We start from the raw sequence: 20,038 nt of genomic DNA, 5'->3' as shown, positions 1-20,038 counted from the left end.
ACCAGCAGGTAGCCTAGTGGTTAGAGCGTTGGGCCAGTAACCAGCAGGTAGCCTAGTGGTTAGAGCGTTGGGCCAGTAACCGGCAGGTAGCCTAGTGGTTAGAGCGTTGGGCCAGTAACCGGCAGGTAGCCTAGTGGTTAGAGCGTTGGGCCAGTAACCGGCAGGTAGCCTAGTGGTTAGAGCGTTGGGCCAGTAACCGGCAGGTAGCCTAGTGGTTAGAGCGTTGGGCCAGTAACCAGCAGGTAGCCTAGTGGTTAGAGCGTTGGGCCAGTAACCAGCAGGTAGCCTAGTGGTTAGAGCGTTGGGCCAGTAACCAGCAGGTAGCCTAGTGGTTAGAGCGTTGGGCCAGTAACCAGCAGGTAGCCTAGTGGTTAGAGCGTTGGGCCAGTAACCAGCAGGTAGCCTAGTGGTTAGAGCGTTGGGCCAGTAACCAGCAGGTAGCCTAGTGGTTAGAGCTTTGGGCCAGTAACCAGCAGGTAGCCTAGTGGTTAGAGCGTTGGGCCAGTAACCAGCAGGTAGCCTAGTGGTTAGAGCGTTGGGTCAGTAACCAGCAGGTAGCCTAGTGGTTAGAGCGTTGGAATAGTAACCAGCAGGTAGCCTAGTGGTTAGAGCTTTGGGCCAGTAACCAGCAGGTAGCCTAGTGGTTAGAGCGTTGGAATAGTAACCAGCAGGTAGCCTAGTGGTTAGAGCGTTGGGCCAGTAACCAGCAGGTAGCCTAGTGGTTAGAGCGTTGGGCCAGTAGCCAGCAGGTAGCCTAGTGGTTAGAGCGTTGGGCCAGTAACCAGCAGGTAGCCTAGTGGTTAGAGCGTTGGGTCAGTAACCAGCAGGTAGCCTAGTGGTTAGAGCGTTGGGCCAGTAACCAGCAGGTAGCCTAGTGGTTAGAGCGTTGGGCCAGTAACCAGCAGGTAGCCTAGTGGTTAGAGCGTTGGGTCAGTAACCAGCAGGTAGCCTAGTGGTTAGAGCGTTGGAATAGTAACCAGCAGGTAGCCTAGTGGTTAGAGCGTTGGGCCAGTAACCAGCAGGTAGCCTAGTGGTTAGAGCGTTGGAATAGTAACCAGCAGGTAGCCTAGTGGTTAGAGCGTTGGGCCAGTAACCAGCAGGTAGCCTAGTGGTTAGAGCGTTGGGCCAGTAACCAGCAGGTAGCCTAGTGGTTAGAGCGTTGGGCCAGTAACCAGCAGGTAGCCTAGTGGTTAGAGCGTTGGGTCAGTAACCAGCAGGTAGCCTAGTGGTTAGAGCGTTGGGCCAGTAACCAGCAGGTAGCCTAGTGGTTAGAGCGTTGGGCCAGTAACCAGCAGGTAGCCTAGTGGTTAGAGCTTTGGGCCAGTAACCAGCAGGTAGCCTAGTGGTTAGAGCGTTGGGCCAGTAACCAGCAGGTAGACTAGTGGTTAGAGCGTTGGGCCAGTAACCAGCAGGTAGCCTAGTGGCTAGAGCGTTGGGCCAGTAACCAGCAGGTAGCCTAGTGGTTAGAGCGTTGGGCCAGTAACCAGCAGGTAGCCTAGTGGTTAGAGCGTTGGGCCAGTAACCAGCAGGTAGCCTAGTGGCTAGAGCGTTGGGCCAGTAACCAGCAGGTAGCCTAGTGGTTAGAGCGTTGGGCCAGTAACCAGCAGGTAGCCTAGTGGTTAGAGCGTTGGGCCAGTAACCAGCAGGTAGCCTAGTGGTTAGAGCGTTGGGCCAGTAACCAGCAGGTAGCCTAGTGGTTAGAGCGTTGGGCCAGTAACCAGCAGGTAGCCTAGTGGTTAGAGCGTTGGGCCAGTAACCAGCAGGTAGCCTAGTGGTTAGAGCGTTGGGCCAGTAACCAGCAGGTAGCCTAGTGGTTAGAGCGTTGGGCCAGTAACCAGCAGGTAGCCTAGTGGTTAGAGCGTTGGGCCAGTAACCAGCAGGTAGCCTAGTGGTTAGAGCGTTGGGCCAGTAACCAGCAGGTAGCCTAGTGGTTAGAGCGTTGGGCCAGTAACCAGCAGGTAGCCTAGTGGTTAGAGCGTTGGGCCAGTAACCAGCAGGTAGCCTAGTGGTTAGAGCGTTGGGCCAGTAACCAGCAGGTAGCCTAGTGGTTAGAGCGTTGGGCCAGTAACCAGCAGGTAGCCTAGTGGTTAGAGCGTTGGGCCAGTAACCAGCAGGTAGCCTAGTGGTTAGAGCGTTGGACGAGTAACCAGCAGGTAGCCTAGTGGTTAGAGCGTTGGGCCAGTAACCAGCAGGTAGCCTAGTGGTTAGAGCGTTGGGCCAGTAACCAGCAGGTAGCCTAGTGGTTAGAGCGTTGGGCCAGTAACCAGCAGGTAGCCTAGTGGTTAGAGCGTTGGGCCAGTAACCAGCAGGTAGCCTAGTGGTTAGAGCGTTGGGCCAGTAACCAGCAGGTAGCCTAGTGGTTAGAGCGTTGGGCCAGTAACCAGCAGGTAGCCTAGTGGCTAGAGCGTTGGGCCAGTAACCAGCAGGTAGCCTAGTGGTTAGAGCGTTGGGCCAGTAACCAGCAGGTAGCCTAGTGGTTAGAGCGTTGGGCCAGTAACCAGCAGGTAGCCTAGTGGTTAGAGCGTTGGGCCAGTAACCAGCAGGTAGCCTAGTGGTTAGAGCGTTGGGCCAGTAACCAGCAGGTAGCCTAGTGGTTAGAGCGTTGGGCCAGTAACCAGCAGGTAGCCTAGTGGTTAGAGCGTTGGGCCAGAAACCAGCAGGTAGCCTAGTGGTTAGAGCGTTGGGCCAGTAACCAGCAGGTAGCCTAGTGGTTAGAGCGTTGGGCCAGTAACCAGCAGGTAGCCTAGTGGTTAGAGCGTTGGGCCAGTAACCAGCAGGTAGCCTAGTGGCTAGAGCGTTGGGCCAGTAACCAGCAGGTAGCCTAGTGGTTAGAGCGTTGGGCCAGTAACCAGCAGGTAGCCTAGTGGTTAGAGCGTTGGGCCAGTAACCAGCAGGTAGCCTAGTGGTTAGAGCGTTGGGCCAGTAACCAGCAGGTAGCCTAGTGGTTAGAGCGTTGGGCCAGTAACCAGCAGGTAGCCTAGTGGTTAGAGCGTTGGGCCAGTAACCAGCAGGTAGCCTAGTGGTTAGAGCGTTGGGCCAGTAACCAGCAGGTAGCCTAGTGGTTAGAGCGTTGGGCCAGTAACCAGCAGGTAGCCTAGTGGTTAGAGCGTTGGGCCAGTAACCAGCAGGTAGCCTAGTGGTTAGAGCGTTGGGCCAGTAACCAGCAGGTAGCCTAGTGGTTAGAGCGTTGGGCCAGTAACCAGCAGGTAGCCTAGTGGTTAGAGCGTTGGACGAGTAACCAGCAGGTAGCCTAGTGGTTAGAGCGTTGGGCCAGTAACCAGCAGGTAGCCTAGTGGTTAGAGCGTTGGGCCAGTAACCAGCAGGTAGCCTAGTGGTTAGAGCGTTGGGCCAGTAACCAGCAGGTAGCCTAGTGGTTAGAGCGTTGGGCCAGTAACCAGCAGGTAGCCTAGTGGTTAGAGCGTTGGGCCAGTAACCAGCAGGTAGCCTAGTGGTTAGAGCGTTGGACGAGTAACCAGCAGGTAGCCTAGTGGTTAGAGCGTTGGGCCAGTAACCAGCAGGTAGCCTAGTGGTTTGAGCGTTGGGCCAGTAACCAGCAGGTAGCCTAGTGGTTAGAGCGTTGGGCCAGTAACCGAAAGGTTGCTGGATCAAATCCCAGAGCTGACAAGGTAAAAATCTGTCGTTCTTCCCCTGAACAAGGCAGTTAACCCACTGTTCCCCGGTTGGCCGTCTTTGTAAATAAGTTGTTCTTAACTGACTTGCCTAATTAAATAAAAAAGGTTACATTTAAAAAACAAATTTAAACTTACTCTTTAAAGTTGTAATAATAGAAACCACAAGGTGCAATTTCTATATTGGGTAGTACATCATCAGGTCCTCTTGTCATGTCATTACAGACCTTAAAGATATTTATAACCTGTCAGAAATGTCCAGATCAACTAGCTCATGCCAGCTACCGTTTTTATATATATATTTTTTTAGCCTATAGATAATGTTGTAATTTTTTGTCACTCAAATATCACATGAATACACATTAAACATGGCAAAATGTATATAATTGCAAGAAAATTGACTTTAAAACTGCTAAATGTTCTTTGCACCCCATGACAAAATGTGTAGAATTGCAGGAAATAAGCTTTAAACCTGTAAAATGTTCTCCACCAATCAGAGGGGTGTGAACAGTTAGTCATGAACAGTGCTTGTGCCCATAGAAATAGATGTGGTGCGACAGCCCAATGCTGGAACGGGGTCCCAGAGTGAAAACCCCTGCTCTCCTGCTCTAGGACAACAGTGTCTAGATATTATTTGTATTTGTGGTCCTGGCAACTGGACCTTTTTTGTAACACCATTATTTTAGTCATACTGAGATTTACTGTCAGGGCCCAGGTCTGACAGGGCCCAGGTCTGTCAGGGTCCAGGTCTGACAGGGCCCAGGTCTGTCAGGGCCCAGGTCTGACAGGGCCCAGGTCTGACAGGGCCCAGGTCTGACAGAATCTGTGCAGAAGATCTAAGTGCTGCTGTAGGCCCTCCTTGGTTGGGGACAGAAGAACCAGATCATCAGCAAACAGTAGACATTTGATTTCTGAGTCCAGTAGGTTAAGGCTGGGTGCTGTTTTAGTGCCCTTGCCAATTCTTTGATCGTTTTTTAAAACTTTTTTTTATTTATTTAACCTTTATTTAATTAGGCAAGTCAGTTAAGAACAAATTCTTACTTACAATGACAGTTAAACGGACTTCCTGTGTCACCCCACGGCCGTGTAAAATAATAATAATAAAAAATAAATCTGTGTTTTTTGCCAATTTTAACCACACACTTGTTGTTTGCGTACATGGATTGTTTGTGTACATTTTGTTGTATCCACCCCCCCCCCCATCACCACTTTCCATCAATTTGTATAGCAGACCCTCATGCCAAATTCAGCCAAAAGCTTTTTTGAAATCAACAAAGCATGAGAATACTGCCTTTGTTTGGTTTGTTTGTCAAATTAGGACGTACAAGGTGAATATGTGGTCTGTCGTAAGGTATTTAATTTTTTAAAATTTAACTAGGCAAGTCATTTAAGAACAAATTCTTATTTATAATGACGGCCTAGGAACAGTGGGTTAACTGCCTTGTTCAGGGGCAGAACGATAGATTTTTACCTTGTTAGCTCGGGGATTCGATCCAGTAACCTTTCGGATACTAGCCCAACACTTTAACCACTAGGCTACCTGCCGCCCATTTTGGTAAAAAGCCAATTTGACATTTGCTCAGGACATTGTTTTCACTGAGGAAATGTAGGAGTCTGCTGTTAACGAAGAGGATTTTCCCACGGTTGCTGTTGACTCATATCCCAGGGTAGGTATTGGGATTGAATGTCTCCATTTTTGTGGATTGGGGTGATCAGTCCTTGGTTCCAAATATTGGGGAAGAGGCCAGAGCTGACTATAATTAAACATCACATTCGATTTGCGTTCCTTGACTTTTTCCACATTGTTGTGTTACAGGTTGAATTTAAAATGGATGACATTGCGAGAAAAGAAAAACATGACACTGGCTTACACACAATACTCCATAATGTCAAAGTGGAATTATGTTTTATGAAAAGCTGAAATGTTTTGAGTCAGTAAGTATTCAACCCCTTTGGCAAACCTAAAAATGTACTTAACAAGTCACATAATAAGTGGCATGGATTTACTCTGTGTGTGTAAAAATAGTATTTAACCCCCTAGAGTCGACTGACGCACCATCAAAATCTGTCAGTTTAATCTAGAGACATATTTTGTTTTGCATTGGATGTGTCTCAATCCACGCACTTCCTCATCTGCGGTGAAAGGTGACAGAGCTAGAGACGATGTCTGTAGCGTCCGAACGGTTTGACCTAAAAACTATTATGACCACTCTCACGAACACGATGGTTTCCTCCGTTTTGCTCTACGACGACTCATCTGAAGGTAACCGGCTATAAAATAAAAACAAATGGAAGTATGAAGGTAGTTTTGTGTCAACTCAAATAATGGGGTTAAATATGTGTAGATTTACTTCAGAATCTTGTGTCTTTGAATGTATTATTTACTGTCCTTTTCACCATTTATGAATGTGTTATTCAATGTAGTAATGTTAAATGGCAAAATTAAATATTTTATCAAATCATTGTTATTTATTTTTTATACCTAAAGGTGTCCTCACATTCTAAATCAAATAGCTAAATGATCCATAGTATGACCTTCTTAAAACAATTCCATGTCAGTTTAGCACCACCCCTCCCCCAACGTCTTAGACTCTATAAAGAATTAACAGGATTTTTTAACGACTACCTCATCCCACACATACAATTATCTGTAAGGTCCCTCAGTCGAGCATGGTATTTCAAGCACAGATTCAACCACAAAGACCAGGGAGGTTTTCCAATGCCTCGCAAAGAAGGGCACCTATTGGTAGATGGGTAAAACTGTAAAAAGCAGACAGAATATCCCTTTGAGCATGTTGAAGTTATTAATTAGGCCCAGTCACTACAAAGATACAGGCGCCCTTCCTAACTTAGTTGCCAGAGAGGAAGGAAACCACTCAGGGATTTTCACCATGAGGCCAATGGTTACTTTAAAACAGTTACAGAGTTTAATGGCTGTGATAGGAGAAAACTGAGGATGGATCAACAACATTGTAGTTACTCCACAATACTAACCTAATTAACAGAGTGAACATTTCTTTAGATTTTTTATTTAACTAGGCAAGTCAGTTAAGAACAAATTCTTATTTATAATGACGGCCTACCAAAAAGCAAAAGGCCTGCGGGGACGGGGGCTGGAATTAAAAATAAATTAAATAAAAATATACGACAAAACACACATCACGACAAGAGACACCACAACACTACATAAAGAGAGACCTAAGACAACACAGCATGGTAGCAACACAACATGACAACAACGTGGTAGAAAAACAACATGGCAGCAGCACAAAACAGCACAAAACATGGTACAAATTTTATTGGGCACAATAGCAGCCACAACTGTCAGTAAGACTCTTTGAATGAAGAGATGGAGATGAAACTGTCCAGTTTGAGTGTTTGTTGCAGCTCGTTCCAGTCGCTAGCTGCAGCAAACTGAAAAGAGGAGTGACTCAGGGATGTGTGTGCTTTGGGGACCTATAACAGAATGTGACTGGCAGAACGGATGTTGTATGTGGAGGATGAGGGCTGCAGTAGGTATCTCAGATAGGGGGGAGTGAGGCCTAAGAGGGTTTTATAAATAAGCATCAACCAGTGGGTCTTGCGACGTGTATACCGAGATGACCAGTTTACAGAGGAGTATCGAGTGCAGTGATGTGTCCTATAAGGAACATTGGTGGCAAATCTGATGGCCGAATGGTAAAGAACATCTAGCCGCTCGAGAGCAACCTTACCTGCCGATCTATAAATTATGTCTCCGTAATCTAGCACGGGTAGGATGGTCATCTGAATCAGGGTTAGTTTGGCAGCTGGGATGAAAGAGGAGCGATTACGATAGAGGAAACCAAGTCTAGATTTAACTTTAGCCTGCAGCTTTGATATGTGCTGAGAGAAGGAAAGTGCACCGTCCAGCCATACTACCAAGTACTGGTATGAGGTGACTACCTCAAGCTCTAAACACATCTGTGGGGAGAGGGGCATTCTTCTTACCAAACCACATGACCTTTGTTTTGGAGGTGTTCAGAACAAGGTTAACTTTTTAGGGTATAGGGGGCAGTATTATCGATTTCGGATGAAAAGCGTGCCCAGAGTAAATACTCGGGCCCAGAGTCAAATATTTGCATATTATTAGTAGATTTCAATAGAAAACACTCTGAAGTATCTAAAACTGTTTGAATGATGTCTGTGAGTATAACAGAACTCATATGGCAGGCAAAAACCTGAGAAAAATCCAACCAGGAAGTGGGAAATCTGAGAATTGTAGTTCTTTTGAATCCTTATCAAAACTACAGTGTCTGTGGGGTCACGTTGCACTTCCTAAGGCTTCCATTGGCTGTCAACTGCCTTTAGAAAGTTTTTTCATCCTTCTCCTGTTACTGGGCAGAGAATAGTAGCTCAGTCAATGAGTGGACTGCCTATGGACAAAGGGCTTGGGTATCTGCGATCCCGCGAGTGCGCCGTTCCTTCTTTTTCTCCTGGAATGAATACGCTATTGTCCGGTTGGAATAATATCGACGTTTTATGTTAAAAAATACCCTAAGGATTGATTGTAAACAACGTTTGACATGTTTCTACAAACGGTAATGGAACTATTTGACTTTTCGTCTCTGGTACTGCGCTCGCGCGTTATGCCTTTGGATAGTGATCTGAACGCACGAACAAAACGGAGGTATTTGGACATAAATATGGACTATTTCGAACAAAACAAACATTTCTTGTGGAAGTAGGAGTCCTCGGAGTGCATTCTGACGAAGATCAGCAAAGGTAAGAGAAATAGTTTTGTTGATGCCAGAACTTGGCGGGTAGCTGTATAGCTTGCTTCGATGGCTGAGCTATGTACTCAGAATATTGAACAATGTGCTTTCTCCGTAAAGTTATTTTGAAATCTGACAAAGCGGTTGCGTCAAAGAGTAGTGTATCTATAATTCTTTCAATAACTGTTGTCAATTTTTATCAACGTTTATGATGAGTATTTTTGTAAATTGATGTGCACATTCACCGGTAGTTTTGGTGGGAATACATTTTCTGAACATCACGCGCCAATGTAAAATTCTGTTTTTACATATAAATATGAACTTTAAAAAGGTTAGTGAATATTTTAGCTGTACTTTTGGTTTTTGTGATGCATGTCCTTGCTTGGAAAATGGCTGTGTGGATTTTCTTGTGAAGTTTATGTCCTAACATAATCTAATTTTATGCTTTCGCCGTAAAGCCTTTTTGAAATCGGACAATGTGGTTAGATTAACGAGAGTCTTATCTTTAAAATGGTGTAAAATAGTTGATTGTTTGAGAAAATGAAATTATGAGATTTTTGTTGTTTTGTATTTCACGCCATGCTATTTCACTGGCTGTAGAATAGTGTGTCCCGCATGTGGGACGGTCGCGTCCCACCGAGCCCATAGAGGTTAAGGGTAGAGAAAGCTTGTTGGACACTAAGAAAGCTTTGTTTTAGAGTTTTTAACACACAATCCGGGGAGGGGCCAGCTGAGTATAAGACTGTATCATTAGCATATAAATGGATGAGAGAGAGCTTCCTACTGCCTGAGCTGCTGTTGTTGATGTAAATTGAGAAGAGTGTGGGGCCTAGGACTGAGCCTTGGGGTACTCCCTTGGTGACAAGCAGTGGCTGAGACAGCAGATTTTCTGACTTTATACACTGCACTCTTTGAGAGAGGTAGTTAGCAAACCAGGCCAAAGACCCCTCAGAGACACCAATACTCCTTTGCCGGCCCACAAGAATGGAATGGTCTACCGTATCAAAAGTTTGGCCAAGTAAATAGCAGCACAATATTGCTTAGAATCAAGGGCGATGGTGACATCATTGAGGACCTTTAAGGTTGCAGTGACACATCCATAACCTGAGCGGAAACCTGATTGCATACCAGAGAGAATACTATAGACATCAAGAAAGCCAGTCAGTTGATTATTGACAAGTTTTTCCAACACATTTGATAAACAGGGCAAAATAGAAATTGGCCTTTAACAGTTAGGATCAGCTTGATCTCCCCCTTTAAATAAAGGATGAACCGTGGCTGCCTTCCAAGCAATGGGAACCTCCCCAGAGAGGAGAGACAGGTTAAAAAGGTCAGAGATAGGCTTAGCGATGATAGGGGCTGCAACCTTAAAGAAGAAAGGGTCTAAACCATCTGACCCATATGTTTTTTTGGGGTCTAGTTAGTCCTACCCCAGTGTGTACTGCCTTTAGTTGAATGATGACTACAATAGAGTCTCCCTGACACGTGTGTGTGTGTGTGTGTGTGTGTGTGTGTTCACCTGGCTCTTCTGCTGTTGTCGGAGTGACTCCAGAAGGTCTTTGACTGTAAATGGATTCCCTATCAGGACAGTGATTCTCTACAACACAAAGGTCAGGCGTTAGGTTAGAGGTCAGGGTGTGTGTGTGTGTCTCTCTCTCTCTCTCTCCAGTGTGTGTGTGTGTGTGTGTGTGTGTGTGTGTGTGTGTATCCGTCCAGTGTGTGTGTGTATCCGTCCAGTGTGTGTGTGTATCCGTCCAATGTGTGTGTGTGTGAGAGAGAGAGTCTCTGTCCAGTGTGTTTGTTTGTTCTCACCTGTCCAGTGTGTGTGTGTGTGTGTGTGTGTGTGTGTGTGTGTGTGTGTATCCGTCCAGTGTGTGTGTGTGTGTGTGTGTGTATCCGTCCAGCGTGTGTGTGTGTGTGTGAGAGAGACAGAGTCTCCGTCCAGTGTGTTTGTTTGTTCTCACCTGTCCAGTGTGTGTGTGTGTGTGTGTATCCGTCCAGTGTGTGTGTGTGTGTGTGTGTGTGTGTGTGTGTGTATCCGTCCAGTGTGTGTGTGTATCCGTCCAATGTGTGTGTGTGTGAGAGAGAGAGTCTCCGTCCAGTCTGTTTGTTTGTTCTCACCTGTCCAGTGTGTGTGTGTGTGTGTGTGTGTGTGTGTGTGTGTGTGTGTGTGTGTGTGTATCCGTCCAGTGTGTGTGTGTGTGTGTGTGTATCCGTCCAGCGTGTGTGTGTGTGTGAGAGAGACAGAGTCTTCGTCCAGTGTGTTTGTTTGTTCTCACCTGTCCAGTGTGTGTGTGTGTGTGTGTGTGTGTGTGTGTGTATCAATCCAGTGTGTGTGTGTGTGTGTGTGTATCCGTCCAGTGTGTGTGTGTGTGTGTGTGTGTGTGTGTGTGTGTGTGTGTGTGTGTGTGTGTGTGTATCCGTCCAGTGTGTGTGCGTGTGTATGTATCCGTCCAGTGTGTGTGCGTGTGTGTGTATCCGTCCAGTGTGTTTGTTTGTTCTCACCTGTCCAGTACGAGGGATGTAGGGTTGCTCATTGGGCAAGACATCGCTCATACCTGAGACAGGAATATTGAACACAAGTTAGAACGTGTGCATGGTGTGTGTGTGTGTGTGTGTGTGTGTGTGGGGGGGGGGGGGGGGGGGGGGTTAACTCACCTACATGCCACATAGGGAGAATAACAGGGTTAAGGGAGCACTCTGCTATCAGACGGCCCACACCTGAAAAACATACAAATCAAAGTTTATTTGTCACGTGCACAGATTATCAGATGTAATCGCAGTTGCAGCGAAATGAGTCAGTAATATCTAATGCTTGTGTTTCTAGCTCCAACAGTCAGTAATATATAATGCTGGTGTTTCTAGCTCCAACAGTCAGTAATATCTAATGCTGGTGTTTCTAGCTCCAACAGTCAGTAATACCTAATGCTGGTGTTTCTAGCTCCAACAGTCAGTAATATCTAATGCTGGTGTTTCTAGCTCCAACAGTCAGTAATATCTAATGCTTGTGTTTCTAGCTCCAACAGTCAGTAATATCTAAAGCTGGTGTTTCTAGCTCCAACAGTCAGTAATATCTGATGCTGGTGTTTCTAGCTCCAACAGTCAGTAATATATAATGCTGGTGTTTCTAGCTCCAACAGTCAGTAATATCTAAAGCTGGTGTTTCTAGCTCCAACAGTCAGTAATATCTGATGCTGTTTTTTTTTAGCTCCAACAGTCAGTAATATCTGATGCTGGTATTTCTAGCTCCAACAGTCAGTAATATCTAAAGCTGGTGTTTCTAGCTCCAACAGTCAGTAATATCTAAAGCTGGTGTTTCTAGCTCCAACAGTCAGTAATATATAATGCTGGTGTTTCTAGCTCCAACAGTCAGTAATATCTAAAGCTGGTGTTTCTAGCTCCAACAGTCAGTAATATATAATGCTGGTGTTTCTAGCTCCAACAGTCAGTAATATCTAATGCTGGTGTTTCTAGCTCCAACAGTCAGTAATATCTAATGCTGGTGTTTCTAGCTCCAACAGTCAGTAATATATAATGCTGGTGTTTCTAGCTCCAACAGTCAGTAATATATAATGCTGGTGTTTCTAGCTCCAACAGTCAGTAATATCTAATGCTGGTGTTTCTAGCTCCAACAGTCAGTAATATCTGATGCTGGTTTTTCTAGCTCCAACAGTCAGTAATATCTGATGCTGGTGTTTCTAGCTCCAACAGTCAGTAATATCTAAAGCTGGTGTTTCTAGCTCCAACAGTCAGTAATATCTAATGCTGGTGTTTCTAGCTCCAACAGTACAGTAATATCTAATGCTTGTGTTTCTAGCTCCAACAGTACAGTAATATCTAAAGCTGGTGTTTCTAGCTCCAACAGTACAGTAATATCTAATGCTTGTGTTTCTAGCTCCAACAGTCAGTAATATATAATGCTTGTATTTCTAGCTCCAACAGTCAGTAATATCTAATGCTGGTGTTTCTACAGTAGCTCCAACAGTCAGTAATATCTAATGCTTGTGTTTCTAGCTCCAACAGTACAGAAATATATAATGCTTGTGTTTCTACAGTAGCTCCAACAGTCAGTAATATATAATGCTGGTGTTTCTAGCTCCAACAGTCAGTAATATCTAATGCTTGTGTTTCTAGCTCCAACAGTCAGTAATACCTAATGCTTGTGTTTCTAGCTCCAACAGTCAGTAATATCTAATGCTGGTGTTTCTAGCTCCAACAGTCAGTAATATCTAATGCTTGTGTTTCTAGCTCCAACAGTCAGTAATACCTAATGCTTGTGTTTCTAGCTCCAACAGTCAGTAATATCTAATGCTTGTGTTTCTACAGTAGCTCCAACAGTCAGTAATATCTAATGCTTGTGTTTCTAGCTCCAACAGTCAGTAATATATAATACCTGTGTTTCTAGCTCCAACAGTCAGTAATATCTAATGCTGGTGTTTCTAGCTCCAACAGTCAGTAATAGCTAATGCTGGTGTTTCTAGCTCCAACAGTCAGTAATATCTAATGCTGGTGTTTCTAGCTCCAACAGTCAGTAATAGCTAATGCTGGTGTTTCTAGCTCCAACAGTGCAGTAATATATAATAACATCTGACATCACTCTGATATTTTCACTCTGATATTTTCACTCTGATATTCTCACTCTGATATTCTCACTCTGATATGACATCACTCTGATATGACATCACTCTGATATGACATCACTCTGATATGACATCACTCTGATATGACATCACTCTGATATGACATCACTCTGATATTCTCATTCTGAACTCTGATATTCTATTTGTAGGTTGTATTCTGTGCTCAGTCATTAACTTGGTGAGAGAAGTTAGTGATCCACTCTGGGCCTCTCCTTTATAACCCCCCAAACATGTTTTTTATGGATCTTCACGATTCATGTAGATGACCTATTTTGAGATCAAAACGGCAAATATTGCTGAAAAGTGACGACTTTGCGTCCTTGACCTTTAGTACTGACACACAGGAAGACACACAGACACACCTAGGTAAATACATTTGATTTGATTTGACCTAGGTAACTCACCCCATTTCAACCGTATAAACTCCTCAGTCATGTTGACTTTCCCTGAGAGAGAAAAGAAAGTTTCAGTTTTAGTAGAGGACTTTCCCCCTATAACACACAGAGCGAGAGAGATCGTACCCTCAGGGAAGATGTGTACCCAGTCTCCTCCATTCAGCTTCTCCAGAACAAAGTCCATGCCTTTCTGATACACCCCATCACCTAGGAGACACAGGCACACCAATATATAAATGAGGAACACATGGAGAGACAACCACACCTCTGAGCAAAGAAAAACATTACAGCCTCCAGTCTTCTTCGGTATGAAACTACAAGCTTGGCACACCTGTATTTGGGGAGTTTCTCCCATTCTTCTCTGCAGATCCTCTCAAGCTCTGTCAGGTTGGATGGGGAGCGTCGCTGCACAGCTATTTTCAGGTCTCTCCAGAGATGTTCGATCGGGTTCAAGTCCGGGCTCTGGCTGGGCCATTCAAGGACATTCAGAGACTTGTCCCGAAGCCACTCCTGCATTGTCTTGGCTGTGTGCTTAGGGTCGTTGTCCTGTTGGAAGGTGAACCTTCGCCCCAGTCTGAGGTCCTGAGCGATATGGAGCAGGGTTTTCATCAAGGATCTCTCTGTACTTTACTCTGTTCATCTTTGCCTTGATTCTGACCAGTCTTCCAGTCCCTGCCGCTGAAAAACATCCCCACAGCATGATGCTGCCACCACCATGCTTCACCGTAGGGATGGTGCCAAGTTTCCTCCAGACGTGACGCTTGGCATTCAGGCCAAAGAGTTCAATCTTGGTTTCATCAGACCAGAGAATCTTGTTTCTCATGGTCTGAGTCCTTTAGGTGCCTTTTGGCAAACTCCAAGCAGGCTGTCATGTGCCTTTTACTGAGGAGTGGCTTCCGTCTGGCCACTCTACCATAAAGGCGTGATTGGTGGAGTGCTGCAGAGATGGTTGACATCTGGAAGGTTCTCCCATCTCCCCAGAGGAACTCTGGAGCTCAGTCAGAGTGACCATCGGGTTCTTGGTCACCTTCCTGACCAAGGCCCTTCTCCCCAGATTGCTGAATTCCTTCGACCTCATGGCTTGGTTTTTGCTCAGACATGCACTGTGGGACCTTATATAGACAGGTGTGTGCCTTTCCAAATCATGTCCAATCAATTGAATTTACCACAGGTGGACTCCAATCAAGTTGTAAAAACATCTCAAGCTCAAGGATGATCAATGGAAACAGGAAGCACTTGAGTTCAATTTCGAGTCTCATAGCAAAGGGTCTGAATACTTATGTAAATAAGGCATCTGCTATTAATATAAAAACATATTTTAAAAAACACTGCTACTAGTTGGACTCTCAAATCTCACAGGCACAAACATAACTCGTCACGTTACCACGGTGACCTCCGGGCTTAAAGGGGCAGGTGAACATTTGTCTTATCTGTGATATTTTGGTTAAGACTCAGGTCACAAAAATTGAAATGAAAACAACATATCACATTACCTCTTACTAGTAATACATTTGTGACTGGTAAAAATGCATGTCGTCCCAAATTAAGGTGCTACCAACCTCCTGTGCCACACAGTCCCTCCCCCTCTGCTTCCCATCCTTCCTCCCCCCTCACCTCTGCAGACGGGAATACACTTCCCTCTGCTGAAGAATCTGGAGTGTAACTCTTTGGTGAAACAGATGTCCGACGCAGCCGGAGTCCTGTCAAATCAGAAACCCGACAGATCACATACTGTCCAATCAGAAACCCGACAGATCACATACTGTCCAATCAGAAACCCGACAGATCACATACTGTCCAATCAGACAAGACAGGAACACACACTTTCCAAACAGAAACCGGACTGACACACAATTCATCCAACTGAATTCAAAATAAACTAGAAAAGTACATTTCATGAAGAGAATGTGGGGTGCATGCTAGCTGGTGAAGTATCAGTTGATAGGATATTATATCCTGAACATGTGAAAGTTGGTTTGGTGTCTCTACCTTGAGCAGTTATGCAAATGTATATAGTTATATATTATTACAACAAAAAATTGAATTAGAGGTTAGGATAGCCTGAACAAGGGAAAGTTGGTTTGGTGTCTAGCAGAACAGTTCCAAGAGTTACTGTTGGTGAGCTATTTTATGCAAATGTAAGAGGTGTTGACAAACTGAATGCACCGAGCTGTCTGTTTAAACTACTGGCACACAGCTCAGACACCCATCCATACCCCACAAGACATGCCACCAGAGGTCTGTTTAAACTACTGGCACACAGCTCAGACACCCATACATACCCCACAAGACATGCCACCAGAGGTCTGTTTAAACTACTGGCACACAGCTCAGACACCCATACATACCCCACAAGACATGCCACCAGAGGTCTGTTTAAACTACTGGCACACAGCTCATAGACACCCATCCAGACCCCACAAGACATGCCACCAGAGGTCTGTTTAAACTATTGGCACACAGCTCAGATACCCATACATACCCCACAAGACATGCCACCAGAGGTCTGTTTAAACTACTGGCACACAGCTCAGACAACCATACATACCCCACAAGACATGCCACCAGAGGTCTCTTCACAGTCCCCAAGTCCAGAACAGACTATGGGAGGAGCACAGTACTACATAGAGCCATGACTACATGAAACTCTATTCCACATCAGGTAACTGATGCAGCAGTAAAATCAGATTTAAAATACAGATAAAAATACACCTTATGGAACAGCGGGGACTGTGAAGAGAAACATAGGCACAGACACATGATAACATACGCACTATACACAAACGTACACATGGATTTTGCATTGGTAGTAGAGTAGGGGCCTGAGGGCACACAGAGTTTTGTGAATTCTGTAATAAATGTAGTGTAATGTTTTTAAAATTGTATAACGGCCTTAATTTTGCCAGATCCCAGGAAGAGTAGCTGCTGCCTTGGCAGGAACTAATGGGGATCCATAATAAACCCCAGGAAGATTAGCTGCTGCCTTGAGAGGAACTAATGGGGATCCATAATAAATGTTAAAGAATTTTAAGTTAGGATAGCTTGAATGTTTTAAAGTTGGTCTTATAGGTTAATTGGACAAAAAGCAGGACCATTTTAAATAGCTACCACTACATTACTGTGGTGCTAACTGAAACCCATGTTAATTTCTGCACATTGTAATAGTTTATAGTTTAAAAAGTATAAATAGTCTTAAATCTGAATGTAAGCAATCTAAGTTGGGTCATCTCAATGTTGGTTTGAAGAAAAATACCAAACAGTGCAGAAGGAGATATCTGTCGAATTTTAGTTTTTTGTACCATTCACGTCTATGGACAGTTTTTCCCCATTAAAATGATTTCACTATTCGAATAATATAATTAAAGTACTTTTTAAACTTCTTCCATTACCACAGAAATATTTTTAAAGAGCTTTAGCAAGCCCCACAACTTTACTGGTAAACATTATTTCCTCAATGTAAGTTGGGGCTGTAGTTTGTGCACAACATTTGAGATAAATAATATTTTTGTGCATAAGGAACATTTTTGGGATCTTTTATGTCAGCTTATGGAACCAACACTTTAAATGTTGCATATATATTTATATTATATATATTATATTTTTAGTTCAGTGTACAAAAAGAATGTGAACCCTTTGGAATTACCTGGATTTCTGCATAAATTGGTCATAAAATTTGATCTGATCTTCATCTAGGTCACAATAGACAAACACAGTGTGCTTAAACTAATAACACACAAATTATTGTATTTTTCTTGTCTATATTGAATACAACATTTAAACATTCACTGTGTAGTTTGGGAAAAGTATGTGAACCCCAAGGCTAATGACTTCTCCAAAAGCTAATTGGAGTCAGGAGTCAGCTAACCTGAAGTCCAATCAATGAGAGGAGATTGGAGATGTTGGTTAGAGCTGCCCTGCCCTATGAAAAAACACTCACAAAATTTGAGTTTGCTAATCACAAGAAGCATTGCCTGATGTGAACCATACCTCGAACAAAAGAGATCTCAGAAGACCTAAGATTAAGGATAGTTGACATGCATAAAGCTGGAAAGGGTTACAAAAGTATCTCTAAAAGCCTTGATGTTCATCAGTCCACGGTAAGACACATTGTCTATAAACGGAGAAAGTTGCTCCTCTCCCTAGGAGTGGCCGTCCTGAAAAGATGACTGCAAGAGCACAGTGCAGAATGCTCAATGAGGTTAAGAAGAATCCTAGAGTGTCAGCTAAAGACTTACAGAAATCTCTGGAACATGCTAACATCTCTGTTGACGAGTCTATGATACGTAAAACACTAAACAGGAAGGGTGTTCATGGGAGGACACCACGGAAGAAGCCACTGCTGTCCAAAAAAAACATTGCTGCAAGTCTGAAGTTTACAAAAGAGCACCTGGATGTTCCACAGCGCTACTGGCAAAATATTCTGTGGACAGATGAAACTACAGTTGAGTTGTTTGGAAGGAAAACACAACACTATGTGTGGAGAAAGAGGCACAGCACACCAACATCAAAACCTCATCCCAACTGTAAAGTATTGTGGAGGGAGCATCATGGTTTGGGGCTGCTTTGCTGCCTCAGGGCCTGGACAACTTGCTATCACCGACAGAAAAATGTATTCCTAAATTTATCAAGACATTTTGCAGGAGAACGTAAGGCTATCTGTCCGCCAATTGAAGCTCAACAGAAGTCGGGTGATGCAACAGGACAACGACCCAAAACACAGAAGTAAATCAACAACAGAAGAAAATACACCTTCTGGAGTGGCCCAGTCAGAGTCCTGACCTCAACCTGATTGAGATGCAGTGTCCTGACCTCAAGAGAGAAGTTCACACCAGACATCCCAAGAATATTGTGGAACTGAAACAGTTTTGTAAAGAGTAATGGTCCAAAATTCCTCCTGACCGTTGTGCAGGTTTGATCCGCAACTACAGAAAACGTTTGGTTGAGGTTATTGCTGCCAAAGGAGGGTCAACCAGTTATTAAATCCAAGGGTTCACATACTTTTTCCACCCTGCAATGTCTACCTGGTGTGTTCAATAAAGACATGAAAACGTGTAATTGTTTGTGTGTTATTAGTTTCAGCAGACTGTGTTTGTCTATTGTTGTGACCTAGATGAAGATCAGATCACATTTTATGACCAATTTATGCAGAAATCCAGGTATTTCCAAAGGGTTCACATACTTTTTCTTGCCACTGTAGTTTCATTGGAATTTGCAGCTGTTGTTGGTAAATAATGAATCTGCTAGCTTCTAGAAAGAGAGCAGTTGATTGGTTACTAAAACAGCTCGTTCTGATTGGTAGAAGCTATTCCTAATATTTTTTTCAGATTTGAATAGCAGCGAAACAGAGGGAGATTCCACACACAACGCTTTGGTCTGTTGTTGGGAGAGTGATAAAAAAAAGGTGTTGATGCAGTTACTAAAATACAGAATACATATAGATTTGAATAGCAGAGAAGTAGACGAAGATATCATACGCTAACTTGTTGGTGCTAACAATGTCAGTTGTTTATAAAAAGTTACAGAAAATGTTGTTGATGTGTTTACTAAAACAGCGATAACTTTTATCATAACATTTTTTGTTCTGCAGTCAGATTTGAGAAGTAGAGGAAGATTTCATACGCTCTGTTTGTCTAACATGGAACCGAAAACCGGCTGCGCGCGTGCACCATCATGCATAAATTTATTTGGTCCCCCTACACTAGCTAGATTGCACTTGCTAGCTAATTTATCCTATTTAGCTAGCTTGCTGATGCTAGCTAATTTGTCCTGGAATATAAACATTGAGTTATTTTACCTGAAATGCACAAGGTCCTCTACTTCGCCAATTAATCCACACATAAAACGGTCAACCGAATCGTTTTGAGTCATCTCTCCTCCTTCCAGCCTTTTTCTTCTCTGGACTTTATATTGCGATTAGCAACTTTCATAAATTAGGTGCATTACCGCCACTGGCCTCGTTCGTCTTTCAGTCGTCTTTCAGTGGGTATCTGCTCCTATAAACCAATGAGGATGGGAGAGGCAGGACTTGCAGCACGATCTGCGTCACAAATAGAACTGACTTCTATTTTATCCCTTGGCAACACGGCCACTTGTTGTCGCGCGCAATAATTGAATAATATAGATTTCTAAATACATTTTTTTACACCCTGTAGTCAGGGTTTAAGTCAGCGTTTCCCAAACTCAGTTCTCGGGACCCCACGGGGTGCGCGTTTACGTTTTGCCTTAACACTACACAGCTGATTCAAATTATCAAACCTGGATGATTAGTTGATTATTAGAATCAGCTGTGTAGTGCTAGGACAAAAAACTAAAACATGCACCCCTTGGGGTCCCGAGGATCGAGTTTGGGCAACCCTGGTCTAAATTGTTAACAAAGTGGTCAAAGTAGCTGATTTGTGTCAGAAGTTCCATTTACACAGTGAATGGAATGTTGGAATTGATGATGTCACAATGGGGAGCTGTAGAATATAGAAAAGACATCATAAAGTTGTATACAAGCAACTCAAGTGAGACCAGCGTGCACGTTTGAACAGCTTTTCTAGCTTAAACGGTTTAAGTGGATTAGCGTGCTAAAGAAGAGGATCAAAGATTTAAGTGGCTGCTTTTTCTTCTCAAGCCCCACAACAACAATAAAACCATGA

At 44.0% G+C, this 20,038-nt stretch overlaps 1 protein-coding gene across 3 annotated transcripts in view; it reads right to left on the bottom strand.

The window, feature by feature from the left end:
• Positions 1 to 20,038, bottom strand: part of tafazzin (tafazzin, phospholipid-lysophospholipid transacylase) — a 38,888-nt gene that overhangs the window by 8,234 nt on the left and 10,616 nt on the right. For all 3 annotated transcript variants that reach the window (XM_029718230.1, XM_029718232.1, XM_029718231.1), the window contains exons 5-10: positions 15,012 to 15,097; positions 13,524 to 13,604; positions 13,407 to 13,448; positions 11,021 to 11,083; positions 10,868 to 10,920; positions 9,882 to 9,959 (exon numbers count right to left, since the gene is read on the bottom strand). In XM_029718230.1, the coding sequence (XP_029574090.1) occupies positions 9,882 to 9,959; positions 10,868 to 10,920; positions 11,021 to 11,083; positions 13,407 to 13,448; positions 13,524 to 13,604; positions 15,012 to 15,097 (403 nt within the window). The remainder of the gene's footprint in view (positions 1 to 9,881; positions 9,960 to 10,867; positions 10,921 to 11,020; positions 11,084 to 13,406; positions 13,449 to 13,523; positions 13,605 to 15,011; positions 15,098 to 20,038) is intronic.

Source organism: Salmo trutta, chromosome 28, assembly GCF_901001165.1.
Source record: "Salmo trutta chromosome 28, fSalTru1.1, whole genome shotgun sequence".
NCBI classification, from domain to species: Eukaryota; Metazoa; Chordata; class Actinopteri; order Salmoniformes; family Salmonidae; genus Salmo; species Salmo trutta.
Note: the sequence above shows the minus strand (reverse complement) of the source record. Positions and strands in the feature narration are given on the sequence as shown.